This window comes from Equus przewalskii, chromosome 3 (assembly GCF_037783145.1).
Source record: "Equus przewalskii isolate Varuska chromosome 3, EquPr2, whole genome shotgun sequence".
NCBI lineage: Eukaryota > Metazoa > Chordata > Mammalia > Perissodactyla > Equidae > Equus > Equus przewalskii.
The window spans coordinates 50,428,908-50,446,272 of NC_091833.1; the positions used below are offsets into that span (position 1 = coordinate 50,428,908).

Here is a 17,365-nt window from a genome sequence, read left to right on the forward strand (position 1 = left end):
GGGAGATGTGTGAGAAAAATGAACTCAAAATCATAACCAGAGCCACTGGCTCCGACCTCCTGAAAATTTTCTTTTAGCAAAAATTCAGGAGGAAAACAAAAATCTCATATTAAGACCACTCTCTCAAAACCTTAGTAAAGTACATATTCAAACTGAGGCAATAATTACACAGTCCTCTTGTTATTAGTGTGTACTCATTATATAATTTTCCTAAGAAATAGATTATTCTACACTTCTAGAACAACACAGGCACAAGTTTCTTCATATGTGTTGAAGTTCATCTCACATAAGGAGAAAATATTATGGTTTATGAGCATCTTCGATATTTTGTCAAACAACAATGCGTTTACGCATTTTAGAGCCCATCAGATCATCTAAGCTCCATCAGAAGTCTGGGGTGAGGGTCCAAGACTACCCCCAGGCCAAGAGGGACGAACATTTCGCCGTCCCTTAAAGGGAATGAAGGAATCAGATGTTGGCGGTCACCTAAAAGCAAATACACATTTTGTCACGTAACCCTCCTCTCACTTAGTGGAATACAGCCAACTCAACTAATGAGACTGTGATGAGAAACTCGACTTTTTCTCTACACATCACATGTACCACACAGTATAAGAACAACTGATTAACACGACATTTGCAAGTCTGTAGTTTCTGCTAATGCTTTCAATTTGCTATGTTCAAAAAGAAAGAATGAAAACAGTAAAGATCCAAGCAGAGTAAAAGGAAATGGTGACATATCAGCAAAGAAAGCTGGTTTAGGGGTACTAATTTTAATTTTTTTTAAATAACTTGATTTTAAAATATTTTTTCTAGAGAACCTAAGTTCAGAAAACTAGTGACAGAAAGAATAAAAATCAAATTAGCATGCCCCAATTAATCAGCAGTCCACAGCCTTACTGGTTTGCTTCACTGGTGGGAATTTAACTCTTCAAATGTACTTACTCAATACCATCTCTTTCATGGAATTTCTAAAACGTATATTGGCCTTAGGGTAGAAACAAAAGAAACTATAGTAAAGCAATGTGTCAGTATCCACTTCCTTGAACTAAGTATTTTGGTTATAAGGTTAATAATGAAAATACTCTTGAGATAACTCTGTACATCTCCTGAGACGGTGTTAAAGTAGGAGAGTTCTAATTTCCTTGCTCAACAAGTGTAAGCAGAGCCCGAATACACTCCTCTATATTCAGCTGTGCACTTAACTATTTGGAATGCAAAATGGACAACTTTGAGACATTGTGCAATTAAAGGAGAATGTTAGAAAGAGGCTGGCCGTTCAGGGTTTTGTTCAAACTGGCATATTTTGAGACTGAAATGAGCTATTATTATTTATTAAAATGGAGTACCACAGGCATAGGTAGAGAGAAGGAAGATGTGCATATGTGTAGATCAAAAACAAAACAAGGGGCTAGCCCGCTGGTGTCGTGGTTAAGTTTGCGCTCTCCACTTGGGTGGCCTGGGGGTTCAGATCCCAGGCACAGACCTACACACCACTCATCAAGCCATGCTGAGTGAGGCAGCATCCCACAGACAAAACAGAGGAAGAATGGCACAGATGCTAGCTCAGCGACAATCTTCCTCAAGCAAACAGAGGAAGATTGGCAACAGATGTTAGCATAGGGCCAATCTTTTTCATCAAAAAGGGGGGGGCGGTGAGGGGTCCCTCAAGTATTAATCTTACGTGTTTGAATAACGAGGGAATCTACTGCTGAAAGTGTCCAGTGTCAAGATAAGTTTTAGATAACTGGCTGACAAAGTATTGAATATTTACTCTTTTTCAAAATTCAAAAGATCCATACAGTTCTACCAACAACCTTGGAAAGCTGGAAGGAAGAGCTTAGAAAGACACCATTGTCTGGTGCTGTCTTAGACGTCTTAATCTGACACAGGTCATCCTGGTGGAGGGTCACTTTAGAGGTAGGTCGACAGAGGCTTGTCTTTGACCCCCTTATAGCATCCAGCATGGTGAGGTCTCAATGAACATTCTGCCCCAAGGAATGGGGAGTTGATAAAAGGTTCTCAGTCCAGCCCCCTGCCTGTCTGAGAACAGATGTCAGTCTGCAGACTGGGGCTGAAGAGCACCAGGCCAGCATCTTGATGGCCACCACGGGCTGGTCTGATTCGATCCCTGTGGCCTCTAGAGTGTGTGGCTGTTTGCACGTGGTCGAATCAAGGCAAGCCACACTCTTCTTCCGGGGTACAAAGTTCAACGTGTGGTATTTGCAGGGGTTTAGGTTTTAGGAATACACTAAGTAAACAAAAGCCCCAGGTTCTTAGATGTTTAAATACAACAAAGGGCAAACGTTACCTATTTATGTTGCAGCAGAAAAGTAAAAGCATATTTAATTATGTATGCAATTAACAACAAAACCACAACCTTCAGAAAGTCCAACAACTACCAGGTAAAGAGAGTTCATTTCTTTAAAGCATGTTCAACAACAGTGCAATCATTACCCTCATCTTAAAAGACTTCATCTGATGGCACTGGTCTACCCTTCCCTCAGGGGAGTCTCAAAGGGCTTTAGGATAATTTTGGAATGCCATCAGGCTACCTCACCTTTCAAAATGTTTCAGGATGAACACTTATTGATGCACTTCCAATAGCAGAAGTCGTTTTTCACATCCAAAGAATTGATTCAGTGGAACAAGAAAGCACTCATGTATTAAATAAAACCAGGTAGATCAACTTTTATTCATTTAGACATAAAACCTGTGACTAGGTACTTTGTATATTTGCCTGTGATCAGACTGAATCAGTGAAGCCAAAGAAAATAATTTCACCAAGAATCCCTTACCCCTCACACTCATTATGATCCTACTGATCCGGCTTACGCTGTTCCAACGTCAGGCCCCATGCACTCCTCTCTCCTGCCCGCCCCCATGTTTAGTGATATGGAATACAGTAGAATGAGACTACAAATATTTTATCAGAACACATTCTACCAAAGGGATAAACAGTCAAGACTGACCGTTGTCTCTGCTTTGATCTTCAACTTTTTGGCCTCCTTCATATAAAAATCTGCTTGTTGTCTGAAAGAAGAAAAGATCAAGGGTGGGTCATATGAATCTAAAATTACTAAACTGGGGCAAGATGATTTAAGAAGACAGAGAGGGAAAATGGACGGGAGGGGAGGGAGGGCAAAGACGAGGGAGTAAGCAAAGAAGGCAGAGGAAGTGAAGAGGAGACGGGGAGAAGGAGAAAGCAGCAGCAGCAAGCATCCGAAGTCTTACTTGTCAAACTTCATTTGAGGCTTCCCTGGTTTAGAGTTACCATTTGGCAAAGAAGGCACTGGAAAAGGATTTGCAATATCTCCAGAAGATCCCTTTAAAAAATCATTATACAGATCACACTCTAACATTTAAGATCATGACCCTAAATGTACTATCCCTCTAAATTAGCCCAAAATAGCAGTTCAAAAAAGAGGAAATCCAACATTGCACAATTTAGCTTGGTCAAGCCCTTTCCCAGCTAGATTCAGCTGAAACTGTAGGTTCTGGTTGTATTGGAGGCTCAAAAAGATGTAAGACAAGAATGTTCAAGAGAACAGATAATCAACAAAGCCCAATTTAACATTTTCTCTTAGCCAATACACGCACCCACCCGCCTAGCCCAGGTTAACAGGAAGAGAAGAACTTGTATTTGAGAAAGTGGATAATTTTTTCCCATTATAACCAATAATGAAAGTATTTGAGATCAAACATCCAAACCAAGAACTAAACAGGGTAACCATTTTTTTACAGCAAAATATCTGACAGAAAATCAACACAAAAATCTATTCTGATTTTTCACCTCTGAGCCACTTTAAGAAGAATAAACCGACACCTAAATTTTCATGTAATATTAACGATCTTTTACATTCCCTCTAGAAAGTAGAACTTTACACACAAATAACTCATTGCTACCTTATTAAAGGGCTGAACAGCTCTGAAATCATTACTAGGAGCTGATCTTATTTGGGAATTTTAAGTAAAGATACACAAGTATATTCCATTTTCTACAACCACGCTGCCCCTACTCACTTTGTGTTCTGTGGAGCTTTCAGAGCCCTTGCCCTCTACTTTTCTGTGCTTGGGAACAGAAGAGTCTTTATGGCTGCCCTTGGCACTGCTGGCACTTTTGGGAGGGTCCTGGCCACTGGGCTCTGCTTCCCGCCTTGGCCTCTTTTGTGCAGGCTTGGCTGGTTTCTGGGAGGACGAGGACGAGGACGACACAAGTTGAGGGGGAAGCATTTCCTTCTTTGAGGGCTCAGACGAGGGCCTGGGTGTTCTGGAAAGCAACATCATGCAAAACTAAGTTAAGGCAGAACATGAACTATGTAACTTAGTTGTTTAGTTATAAGGACAAAGCGGCTGCTGACAAAAGATTATCACAGAGCATGAAATTCATTGTTGTAGAAGGGACAAATTTCAGGTACTTTTTGATGCCTTTGAAAAAGCTAGTCCTATTGATGAGTAATAAATGAAGTTCTCTCATTTGTCAGTAAGCTTGCAGGGTCTGCCAATGGTCCTAACTGTCCCCCACCAAGTCAGTCCGCATTGCTGCTCCCCAGCCTGTACCTTTCTCTGACAAGCAGGTGAGCTCAGCTGCCACCTTCTCTCTGACCCCGTCTCATCTGACCCCTTTCTCTCTCTCTCTCTCTCAAATCTCCATTGGCTCCTACATGGTGGTACTATGCACTTGTTTTTGCCAGGTCATTTTGTGAAGTCATTTTTTTGAATAAACCAGAGACTGAATAAGTTACTTTTTACGTTCACGCCTTCCTGGAACGACCCTCTCTCCGCCACCCTTCTCCCGGGCGACGCACACCGTGAGAGACCCTGTGGATTCTTATTCATCCCTTAAACGAAAGAGCACTGAACCCAGGCTCCCAGAATTCAAACAGTGGCTCCATCTTGCCAAGAATTTTGTGACTTTGGACAAGTTATTGTCTCTCTCTGTGCCTCTGTTTTCAATTCTGCAAAGTAAGGATAATAACTGCACCTTTCTTATTTTTATGCAAAAATTCCTTTAGAAAGAAATTAGTTCCAGGTGTTTAGGAAACTTCCCCATTGTTAAAATGCTTTTGATAAATCCAAGTTTGCTGCCAAATGAATTGTTAATTCCCAAAAGGTCCTCCTGGATGAAAGCAACACAACACAAACTTAACACGTCATCAAAATGAGCATGAATGAGTCTATTCATCCATCCACTCATTCTACTGCAGAGGAAAACCGTCTTTGCCACGTCAAGACCCAGGATGACTCAATCGCCTTTCTAGGCTGTTCCTAATCTCTTTACTCACTTTGTTTTAGAAGATTCTTTGTGGGAGGATGAAGATGATGACTGTGATTTGATTTCTTTCTCCAGTCTGACTTTCTTGCTATCATGGTCTCTTTCTGCTTCACCCTATTATTGTAGTATAACAAAGTACATTGTTACAAGTATAATTGTACAGACAAAATAGAAAAAATACACAGCAAAGGTAATGAGAGTCATTAGGCTTCTGGAGACATCTGTACACACAGCAACCTTATAAGTACCGATACTGTGTGTGTGTTTGGGGGCATAGGGGAAGCAGACAATCTAGATTCGATGTGATTTTATTGAGACAGATTTTTGCATGAAGAAGGACTATTCTTCACATCCAAAAAAAGGAGGATGTCTAAGTAGTAGCTGACAACAAGAATAGATAATAGCCCTCAAAACATCATTAGTGTTTTTTGAAATATAAAAGAATCAATAAAACATGCATATTCATATCATGTAACAACAGATGATTTTATGAGTAAGCTTCCTCCCTTTCTTTCAAAAGAACAATCCACTTACACCCACTAATTTATTGTTTGTATAAAATTAGGAGAGGAGTACTTAAAGCTTACTTTTCTTTTAATGAAAAATAAACATATTGTTGAATAAGAAATAGGCTACAATAAAAAAGGACAAAATCGTCCCATTCACATCAACATGGATGGACCTTGAGGGTATTATGTTAAGCGAAATAAGCCAGACAGAGAAAGACGAACTCTATATGACTCCACTCATAGGTGGAAGTTAACACATAGACAAGGAGAACTGATTGGTGGTTACCAGGGAAAAGGGGGGGTGGGGTGGGGGGAGGGCACAAAGGGTGAAGTGGTGTACCCACAACATGACTAACAATAATGCACAACTGAAATCTCACAAGGTTGTAATCTATCATAACATTAACCAAAAAAATAAATAAATATATAAATTTCAAAAAAAAAAAGAAATAGGCTACAAAATCCTCTTTCCATATATCTTACAGACAGGACTAGAAAGACAACAAAATAAGAATAGTTGCTTTGAGAGTCTGGCTAATTTTTTTTCCCTCTTCCATTGATACAATTTTCTTTCTTTCTTAAAAAAAAAAATAGTCTTTATACTTCTCTCTACATAAATGGAGACATATGTTTTTATTTTTCAAAAAATTTGACAGAAAACGAAGGATTGTAAACATGATTTTAGTCCAAGAAGGGTGATGAGAAGAAAGGATGTTCAATTCTACAGGAGTTACATACCTCAAAAGCACCTGTTTATACCAACTGAAGTGTGAGATAAACATATGTAATCATTAAGAGAACATGTTCACGTTCTTGTGCTCACTTATCAACGTGTGAGATGAGAGAAAACAGATACATTGGTCTCTGCCTCTGGTTCCTTGGCACAGAGCTCCTAAAACCTTTGTAGTTTCCTAAGTGATAAGAACACTAGGAGAATCTCTTGTTCTAATAGTTGGTCTTTGACCCCAGTTCCCAACTCAGACCTCCTGAATCCCCTGTAAATTCCTAACTGATAAGAGCACTAGAAGCATCTTTTGCTCTAATGAGGTGACCCTGGGTGGGCTCCCGGATGGGGGCTGGACAGCAGGAAAATCAAGCCATGAGTAGAAGCTTGGAAGTTTCAGCCCTACCCTCCATCCTCCAGAGAGGGGAGAGGGGCTGGAAATGGAGTTAATCATTGGTCATGCCTATGTGAGGAAGCCTCCATAAAAATCCCAATACCAGAGCATTGGCAGAGCTTCGGTGGATGAACACATCCACACCAGGAGGATGACGCATCCCAACTCCACCAGGACAGAAGCTCCTTCACTTGGGACCCTCCCGGAACTCGCCCTACATATCTCTTATCTGGCTGTTCATCTGTATTGTTTATCATATACTTTTACAATAAACTGGTAAACAGCAAATAAACTGTTTTCCTGAGTTCTGTGAGCCACTCTAGCAAATTAATGGAACTCAGGAGGGGGTCATTGGAACTCTGATCTACAGCTGGTTGCTCCGAAGCACAGGTGACAACCTGAGCTTGCAGCTGGCATCTGAAAGGGAGATGGGGGTGCGATCTGACCCTATCTCCGGATAGAAAGTGCCGGAATAGAATTGAATTCTTGGACACTCTGCTGGTGTCTGAGAATTGCTTGTTGGTGTGGGGGAAAACCTGGTCACATTCAGTGACCAGAAGTGAAGTGCTGTGTGTGAGTCAGAAAGGAGACCCACAGGAGGGAAGCAATAGGAAAGAACTGGGTTTTTCCCTACGTCGGAAGGAAAGATTTGAGTTTTTCCTTTACGACATATAGACATGTATACCAGGTTTACAAAAAGCCTAACATGTAGACTCAACGACTTCAAGGTGGCCACCTTCCCACTGGTCTGGGCTCACTCAACGACACCATGGGAAGGAGGAGCCACTAACTCTCCAGCAAGTGACAGTGAAGTGATGGGTGGGAGCCTTACATTAATTCCGATGTGCTTTTAGAACGGAACTCCCCCAACTGTCAGTTCACGAGACAGAAATCCAGGACACCACCAGTCAATCTAGGACAATCCTTCAAAAACCTGAAATCCTCTCTCAAAGCCTTAAAAGAAAAAAACATTCTTCAAACGAACTGCCCTGGTTTTCACCACAGTCTCTCCCTCATTCCCTGAATTTCGCCAAGAAAAATGAATAAATTAAGATGTGGAGGCTCAAGCTCTGCCCAGATGCTAATAAGGAGCCTGGCCTTGCTCCAGAGAAGGGGAAACAGACAAACACGCCCTCACTACTCCCAGCATCCTGCAAACAAGCGTGCCTGCGTGTGCCAGCCACTCAGGCCTTCAAACTCCTTCGGAAAAACATTCTATTTCTTGTTTCAAGATGGATCATTCAAGGTGGCTTATAAAGATCCTTGTTTTTAATCTCTTGGTGTGCCCACAAGTGTGAATATTAAGAAGGGAAAATGTGGGTGGAGAAGAGAAATTACATCCAAGGGAAGCTGTATAGCTGCTGGTGGCCAGGTCTGCAGTCTGCACACTCCCACCCAGAGCCGCGCATCCAGGGGCACGGGGCACAGCAGCCCAAAGACACGGGACTTCAAAGACCCAGTGCAAAAAGGGAAATATAAGAATTCCTATATTGATTAAATGTTGATGTGGTAACACTTTACATCTACTAAATACAATTGTTAGTTATATTGGGTTTTTTTCCTTTTTACATTTTTTAATGTGGCTACAAAACTTAAACTTACGTATGTGGCCCACATTGTATTTCTACTCAACATCGTTGTTCTACACACTTTCTTAGAGGTGATCTGCCAATTGGACACTGAACTTCAATTAGCCAACGCAAAGAAGGAATTGTAAAATCTACAAGTTAGATAAGATAGAAACAGATCAGCTGCTCAGAAACAGAACCATTCATTACAAAAAGTATCTTGAGGACCTAAGGAGGAGACAACCCGTGACATCAACAAGCACATCCTAAAGGCTCGACTGAAACGCAGCAGGGAATTTCTCACAGCTGCTTCCCATCTTCCACACAGCACGGACGAGCAGCAGAGTCCTGGGGCACAATTCAAGGGAGATGACAGGCACTAGCACACGTCAGGAGAGGCCTGCTGGGGCTCTGCACAGCACACAGCCCTCCATTCAACAACTCGTCATGGAAACACCTGGGAGAGACTCAGTATTGGCAGAGGAAAAAGAATCAACTGGAGATGACTGGGTTAAAACAGAACCCTACTAAGGTGGGCGTCCTCATCACTAAACCTACTGTGCCCAAGAGGCTCTGCCACTATCGGCCCAGTGAATCCTCTGGAGCTTTAAAGGCCGCACAACTGGCCCAGCAAGCACTGCAGGAAGATGCAAAATTTATCTTTGGGAAAAGTCACAGAATTTCCTAAAATATCCAGACAGATATTACCTTGTATATGAAGTAGTTAGTAATACATTCTTTTAAAATGGAAGGTATTTCCAGGCAGTTAATGACACATAGGATAAGTCCCCAAAACAAGGTTACTTCCTAAAGAAAACACCAAACCCCACAGGTGGAATGAGAGTTAATTTTTGTTTGTATATCGTCACGCTGCTTAGGATGTGCTAGTTATGACTACATACCAAAGAGGCAGACCTTATAAACCACATAAGATTCATAGTGAGTCAATCCTCACGAACTGGTTATAACTCCAGCCTGTGCCAATTGGTGACTCAAGACAACAGCCAAAAAACAAGAAATCACCCAACACCAACTCCAACACCGGCGTTTAACAACTGCGTTGGCACTTACTGGAATCATATGCTTTTAAATAGACAGATAACAACTTAGGAGCTGGTAATATTCTGTAAGCTAGAAAGTAAGCCATTAAACCAAATAAAGCAAAAATCCCCTTCTGTGGATCGTGCTTGCTGGACCGAGTTCAAGCCTGTGGGCTGAGGCTAGCGTGTGTGTACGCTATGCCCTTGGAACCCTGTCATCTTCTGTCTGGAACAGTCGCAGAGGCTTCCCCAGAGCGGGCACTCAGTAAGCATGTGTCAACTGGCACGGAAACGAAGGTTAGCAGCTGAGGTCCCCGGAAGCAGGACAGCACTACAACTCTAACTGGACGGTTTCAGGAAAGGGCTCGGGAAAGTCCTGGGCGGCAGGAAACACAGACTTGAATTCCAAGACTGGAAAACAGGGGGCAAGCAGTTCTTGAGATTTTTCTGGGTCACGAAGCCATTTGAAAATGAGATGAGAGTGATGAACTCTCTCTTCAGGAGGAAAGAGGGCCTCCTCTACCCTGTGGCTTATCCACAGAGAACCCCCATTTCCGGGAATCCTGTCTAAGGTCCGAGATTCACAAGTTCCCTTTTCCCAGAAGGAGAAGTGTCTCAGTAGCGCCTGCGGCCACAACAGGAGAAAGCTGCTAGCGGACACCTGGTCCTAACCGACTTGTTTGCTTTTCTTAACCTGTTAGGTCAGGCAGCCTCGGATTATCTGCCAAATGCTGCTCCACCTACAGACTGGAGCAAAAGGGCGAGAATGCAGACCATAAAAGGAAGAAACGGACCGTGCTAGGCCAAGTCCTTTCTGGAAGAGACCGCCTCCAGGGCAGCCTGGTGCCCGCCCAGCACCTGGCTCACCAACATAGCGCCTACAGGCAGCAGGTGGAAATGAAGGCGGGTTTTTCAGAACTGACACTCATGTGGGGCCATAGAGTTTCTAACAGGTGTAGAGAGAGCATCTACCAGGAGCTGGGCTGTGATGGGGAGAACAAGCGGCATCGGAAAGGGAACCTCAAGTGGGGGGTGGTCAGTGGAGGGACTGAGCCAGGGCTGACAGTCTAACTGCCAGAGTCATTATGACCTTGTGCCTCTCTCCAAGAACTCCCCCAACAGATGCTTTTGTGTAAAAAAAAAAAAAAAAAAAAAAAGTGTGAAAAAGAAAGATCATTGGCCTGGGGGCAGTCAGCCTACCTGAACACCACACCCACTTTTGCTAAGCAGCCAAGGGATGTCAGCGCCTTTCGGGATCTCAGCTATAAAAGGAACAGCTGAACAAGCGAGCCGAAGGTCTCAGCACTCACATTCTATAGCTCTATCATCTTCTCCCACAGGGAGGCACATGAGCTTAGCAGCACAGGGGGCTAAGGAAAAGAGGAGAAGCAGCCTTTCAGGAAATTCAGGTACTTTCCTGGGATTTGTCTCTGCAGGAGGTTCAATGAGACAAGGACACAGCAGACACCAAGTCCAAGCCAGCACCAAGAACAAGGGCAGGGCTTACTGAGAAGACAGATTTTCCCCCCAGAGGAAGATTGGCCATAAGATAACATCTGTTGCCAATCTTCTTCCTTGTTTTCTTTCTCTCCCCACCCCCAAGCTCCAGTACACAGCTGTGTACAGTTTTAAGTTTTTCTGGTTCTTCTATGTGAGCCGCCACCACACCACAACTACCAACAGACCAGTGGTGTGGTTCCGTGCCTGGGCCGCCAAAGCAGAGCATGCCTGACTTAACCACTACACCATCAGGGCTGGCTCGAGAAAACAGATTATACTCACTGGGTAAGTACAACAGAATAGGAAAATTAATTGACTTCCCTTCTTCTTTTTGGTGAGGGAATACACAGGCATTAGAATGGCCTTAAAACAACCTTAGCTACCACATGCATATGCTTGCAGTACTCTTCTTAGGGTAACTGACAGGCATGAAGAAATTAGATGTAAAGTGGCTTTAGAAAATTATAACCGATAACTTTTCAAACCCTTGATTTTGAAGGATAATAACTGGGAACGTTGAACTGGAGAAACACCTCAAGAAAAGACAGTCAGACCTCGGATGGAAGGGAAGGGCTGAACCAAGCATCCTCGAGCAAGAACAAGGCACGCGTCCCACCCCATCTCATAACTTCCCTTCCCTATTCCTCAAGACACACGGAAATGATGGCACTGAAATTTGTTTGCAAAAGTGTCTAAGCTTCTTGGTCAGTAAAGCAATTATTCAGAGAAAGGAAAAGACTTGAATGAATGTGACCTCCCATTCTTGTCTAAATGACTGTTAAGACAGTCTAGCATTTTATTTAAAAGGTGATCTTTAAGGTGATTGAACTAAATGAGATATCTGTAAAGTGCCTACAACAATGCTTAGCTCACACATGGAACTCTATGATGTTTGCTGTGTTTTTAGAATATTCTCAATTGCACTGGCCTGATTGTATATTATATTGTGCTTCTCAACTTCAATTTTTCTTCTAAATCTGGACAATATAAGCTCGGTTTAAAAATCATACAAAAAATATAAATTGTATTTTAAATTCTAAACTGTAATCAGGTTCAAGAAATTGTGTAGTTTATGTAAGGAGCACAATGTGAGTTCATGCCTATCTACCCTCACAATTTTCTCTATTTCTCCTCAAAAACTGCCCCCTACCCACTCCTCTAAGGTAGTAAGAAACTATAGATCTATGGGTACATTGCTACAGGTGCCACATTTGACGGCTTCATCACAGCTCTTACCCACCATTAACTCTTTATGATAATCTCACACATTTAAGTCTAAAATGGCTTCAAGGGTCTGTGAACCTTCTGATAATCTTTAGTAATTTTGTGCCAGGAGAGAGACGGACCTCTAAATAAAAACACTAAATTCCACTAATGTGAAGGATCAGGCACATTCTTCAGCTGCTCTTCCTACAACCTCAGAGAGCTTTTTCTAGTGTACACACTTAAAATGAAGAAAGTGAACGAGTTTTCACTATCCAAATTTGGGGAAAAGCACCCAAGCCTAAAAAGATGACAGCCCTGCCTCTGCCGTGGGGCCCAGGCCCATGTGCTGGGCTGCCCACGGAGCAGCTGTGCTCATCAGAAGGGAACAACCATGATTCCCTGAGCAAATGAGTCAGGGTCCTGACAGGAGAGGGGAGAGAAGCCCGCTCTGAGCAGACAGGGATCTGAGAAGAATATGTTCAATATTGACAATACCTGGAATGCAGCAGGAAGTAAAACCAAATGACACATGATTCTCTGATCATGAAATAAGTATACCGGCAGCTGATTTTTATATTTATCCGGAAGCTTCTAAGTCATGTTTCTAACTAGTGACATACTTCAGGCAAGGAATTCCTGGTTGCCTAGACCCATGATGTCTAAACACATTACACTGGAGAAATTTCTCGATCCAAAGCACTAGCTTTTATCCCATCCTGGCCTGGTAGGAAGACTCTGCTCCAGTGGTTCCCAGCCCCCTACATATCAGGATTACCTGAGGATTTAGAGAACGCCAATGAGGGGATGGGGAGTGGGGGGTGGTACACATCCTGCCACCAGTACTAAGGGCTCCCCAGGTGACCGTAATGTGCAGCCAGGGTTTGGAACCACTGGTTCAGGCTCCAATCCTGTCAGTACCACAGCAGAGAAGCTGACTGTTGCCAAGGCAAGATCTCTCAGCTGCTTGCCAGAGCTTTAGAGCAAGCACACACTTGACTGAGATGAGGGGGTCATTATTTCTCCATCCTCTAAACAGAGAGATAAATGAGCTGCCCTAGTGGAGCGCAGCCAAGGCTGGGAATGGCTTTTAGAGGGCACAGTTCATGTACTCAACAGGGAGAGCTGACTTTCCCTTTTTGGAACTGCAAGCAATGCTTCGCACTGCAGAATGGATTGGGCTGAGAACCGTCTGGAGAAGCCTCCGATTTCTAACATTTCCACCTGGTTAGTGAGCATTCTAGAAGCTAGTACTTCTCCCCACTCCAGTTAATGCAGGAGGTTAGCAGTGGAGACTAGACAAGACGATGGTGGCTGGGGGATAGGGGATAAAAGATTTCCCAGGAAGAGGCAACTGCGTGGATTTTTGAAGTTTTCGGGGCACCTTTTCCCTAGCCAGGTCCATCACAATTTCTTCCATAAAGTTCTACATCTCTCTCTCTCTCACACACTCACACACACACACACACCCCGTTTTAAAAGTTATTTGGTGTGAGAATATGCCCTCTTCTAGCAGAAACAGCACCACCAATTAGCTCTTGATCCCACCACAATTATGGTGGCAACACACACCGTTATGTCTCATTTGACAAGGTTCTGGAGAAAACAGTCGCCCTTCATATTCGGTAAAGTCATGTTATATTTTTAACCTAGTGGAGTAATCAGTCGAATCACAGACACGACAGCAGGCTTTGCGATCTTTTTGTCCTTGGTACTCTTAGCTCAACTTCCACCTGCGTAAAAGTTTTGCTGTGTAGTGTACAAGGGTGTTAAAGTTTTTATTCCTTCTCAGCAGGGCGGAGCTGGCCCTTCTTGTGCTTTTCACTCTGAATCCTGGGCAGGTTGGCTCGGGAATGCCACCGGGAAAAACTCACTCATCTTTCATCATCAATAAACAACAAAAAAATACATCAAGAGCTCAGTGATTCAGACGAAAGGAAGGAAGGAGACTCCAAGACAGTGTTATATCCAAGTAACCGAGTGCCTGAAATAATGTGAGGATTTTTTCATTCTTAACTACGTGCACTCCTTAAGTGAAACTTCCAAACACTGTGATAAAGAAAATGACAAATTTTCAATACTACATAATGTACCATACCCGCCTATATTACTCAAAAAGATGTCCTAACCATACTGTTAACAGCTCTGAAACTTCTTTTATAATTTTCTGCTTATTAGGAAAAGTCATTAATGGAGGTCACGAATTCTAAATCTGGTGGTTTCAAATTAACGCAGTGTTAGATGGTCACGTGTTGAAATGTGGATGTAGTATCAGCATTAAGATTATCCCCACAAAGGCTACATTATTCTAAAACAAGATACCCTCTTCAAGGCCAGCCTCATGTTTCTTCAAACTAGCAGGCCTGCTGAAGGCTCGGGCATCTGCTCCCGCCTGGCCGCAGAGGCCCCAGGAGAGTAAGCCCGGTAGGGGGGGAACCCTCACCTCCCAGCCTCACTGAGACAGCTCCGGGGGAGAATCAAGGGCCACAGGGCAGCCCCAGGCCGCGGCAGGGATATCCCAGACTGCAGAGGGCGGTGAGCCCTCAGCTCACCTTTCTCTTTTTGGCCAGCTTGCTCGAGTTGTCCGAGCTTCTCCTCTCGGCATCGAGCTGCTTCTCTGGCGGCGCCTGTCTGTCTTCTGGCTTCTTCGGGCGGCTCCCCTTCCCCGGCGGCGGCGGCACCCGAGAGAGGAGCTCCAGGGTGATCTTCACCACCAGGCTCTGCGGGGCAGGAGTGTCCCTGAGTGGGGAGAGCAGCCTGGTGTCCCGCAGAGGCACCGGGAGCTTGTCCTTGTCCTTCCGGCGCTCCTCCTGGACCACCACGGCGCGGCGACAGCCACTAGTCCTGCCGCCGCCGCGGGGGGGGCCCTGGCTCTGCGCCAGGGGCACGAGGGCAAAGTGCTCGGGGCTCCTGGCCTCCACGCGGTCCTTCGGGGGCTCGGGGCCCGACGGCGCCTTCGGGGGGCCCGCGGGGCCGCTCCTGTGCTTCCTCCGCTCGCCGGCGGCGGGCACCGCGGGCCTGGGCTCGGCGGGCTCGGGGGGCTCCCCGGCGTCGGCGGCGCGGGGCCGCCCTTTCGTCTTCACCCTGGGCTTGTCCTTGGCGGGCTGTTCGGCGGGGCCGCGCGGAGGGGCGCCCGGCTCGCTCTCCACCTGCAGGCCGGCCCGCGGCTCCGCCGGGCCGGAGGCCTTGCCCGCCTTTTTGGGTTGTTTGGTTCCAACAGTTTGCCTCTGCGGGGGCTCCTGGTGGGCAGGGGACTTCTGAGAGCTCCTCTTGCCCGCGTGGGGGCCTTCGGAAGGCACCCGGGGGGCTCTGCTGGAGCTCTTAGGGGGCGGATCTTTGGAGTCCGAGTGCTCGCGACCGGCGAGGCCGCCGCCCTCGCCGCCCTGGCCCTTACCGTCGAGGTGGCGCGGCGGGGGCTCTGTGCCCCCCGGGGCCTCTGGGGGCGCCGCGGGCTGGCTGACCTTGGTCAGCCAGTTGTCCAGCTGCCATTTGTTTGTTGTAGGAGGCTCGGGCTAAAAACAAGGAGAAAGAGACAAGTGTTAGCTGACCGATGATGATAAACCCTGCTTTTGTGTTAGTGACCCCATCCTACAGGACAGTCAGGGAGAGGCAATCATTCCAAACTGAATTATTCAGGTCCTTTTTATCCTCCTCTAATTACAGGTCAGATTCTATAACAACTCGAAACAATCTTCCTTTTTTTGTGTGTTACAGGAATTTTGCTGGAGCAGATAGTGACTTATAATAGACCATTAGATGCCAACCACTGTAGACCACTGACAACTGCAGAGAAATCTTCATCAATATTTTGTTCTAATGGTAGTTACAGTATAATTTAAACAGAAGTGACAATTTTTTGGTTTTTGTTTTTTTAAAGATTGACATCTGAGCTAACATCTGTTGCCAATCTTCCTTTTCTTCTTCTTCTCCTCCTCCCCAAAGCCCCCCGGTACATAGTTGTATATTCTGGTTGTGAGTGCCTCTAGTTGTGGCATGTGGGACGCAGCCTCAGCATGGCCTGATGAACAGTGCCATGTCCACGCCAGGATCTGAACCAGCGAAACCGCAAGAACTTAACCAGTCAGCCACAGGGCCAGCCCACAGAATTGACACATTTTGGCTTATAAACTATTCTATCAGAAAATAATAGGGAGAAATGAATAAAAAGAATCCTTTCATCAAGGATTTTCAGAAGGTCACTAATGAATAAACTGTCTTAGAGATTACTATGGGTTTCAGGCTTTAACCTTTTTTTGACATACTTTTCCGCTGAAAATGAATTTCTTCAAGATGATTTCATTTATTTACTTAAAAACATTATAAACATTTATACATGATGAGGTTCTCTGCATATCACAGATACATACCGATTTTCAAATTTTACACCTTGGTAAAAAGAGTCAAGTGAGGTCACATTAGCCAAGCATTAATCCCACTTGAATTCTTTAAAAATCAAACATTAAATCTCTTGTTACAGGCAACCTCGTCTGAAATAGCAGCTATGTTTTAAGAACCAGAGCACACAATTAAGAGCAGTGAGATTATACTGATTATCTGTGCGAATAACTTGTCAAATAAACAGAAGTTCCTGACTTCTGTTATCTTAACTGTTTAAAGCTGTGTTGCTAACTGACTGGCTGCACGCCACCATCTGTCTCCAAGTAGGCTACTATATCTGATCAACAGAATGACAGCGATGGTTCCCTCTCCAAGTGCCACTATTATGTCTTGCACACAGTGGTACATGAGATATTTATTTGCGCATTCCTATGGGTGTATTACTATACCTATAGATTTCATGCCATATAGAAAAATATTAGTGTCTCATAGAGTAAGCTATGATTCTACTTTCTTAAAAGGCAGTATATCACTAGCGTGCTACATGCTTTTAAGATCCATTCTGACAGGTGGTTTGCACGAATGACTAAATCTTATACACGATGCACCAGGAAGTTAATTGAAAGATATTCCACATGGGATTTAACTGATTAGATTATGGGTAAGGAAATCACTCCAGTAGATGGATGTTTTACAGGGAAGATTGCTAATAATTTCCCCAAGTGGAATATCCCAAATAATTCAACTCTATAAAAACATGCAAACTTAGTACATGCAAGACACATGGATAGAACGTACAGGCTTTTTGGCCAGG

General features: G+C 44.3%; 1 protein-coding gene across 7 annotated transcripts in view; it reads right to left on the reverse strand.

Moving 5' to 3' along the window:
• The window catches only part of AFF1 (ALF transcription elongation factor 1), a 176,845-nt gene that overhangs the window by 10,038 nt on the left and 149,442 nt on the right, over positions 1–17,365 (reverse strand). For 6 of the 7 annotated variants that reach the window (XR_011538624.1, XM_070614359.1, XM_070614358.1 and 3 more), the window contains 5 exons: positions 14,766–15,725; positions 5,286–5,389; positions 4,024–4,270; positions 3,235–3,326; positions 2,973–3,033 (listed from right to left, as the gene is read on the reverse strand). Coding sequence is in view for 5 of the 7 variants with exons in the window: in XM_070614359.1 (XP_070470460.1) it covers positions 2,973–3,033; positions 3,235–3,326; positions 4,024–4,270; positions 5,286–5,389; positions 14,766–15,725 (1,464 nt within the window). In the remaining 2 variants the exon portion in view is untranslated. Of the gene's footprint in view, positions 1–2,560; positions 3,034–3,234; positions 3,327–4,023; positions 4,271–5,285; positions 5,390–14,765; positions 15,726–17,365 lie in introns of all 7 variants that reach the window. The other variant, XR_011538625.1, reaches the window with a different exon arrangement.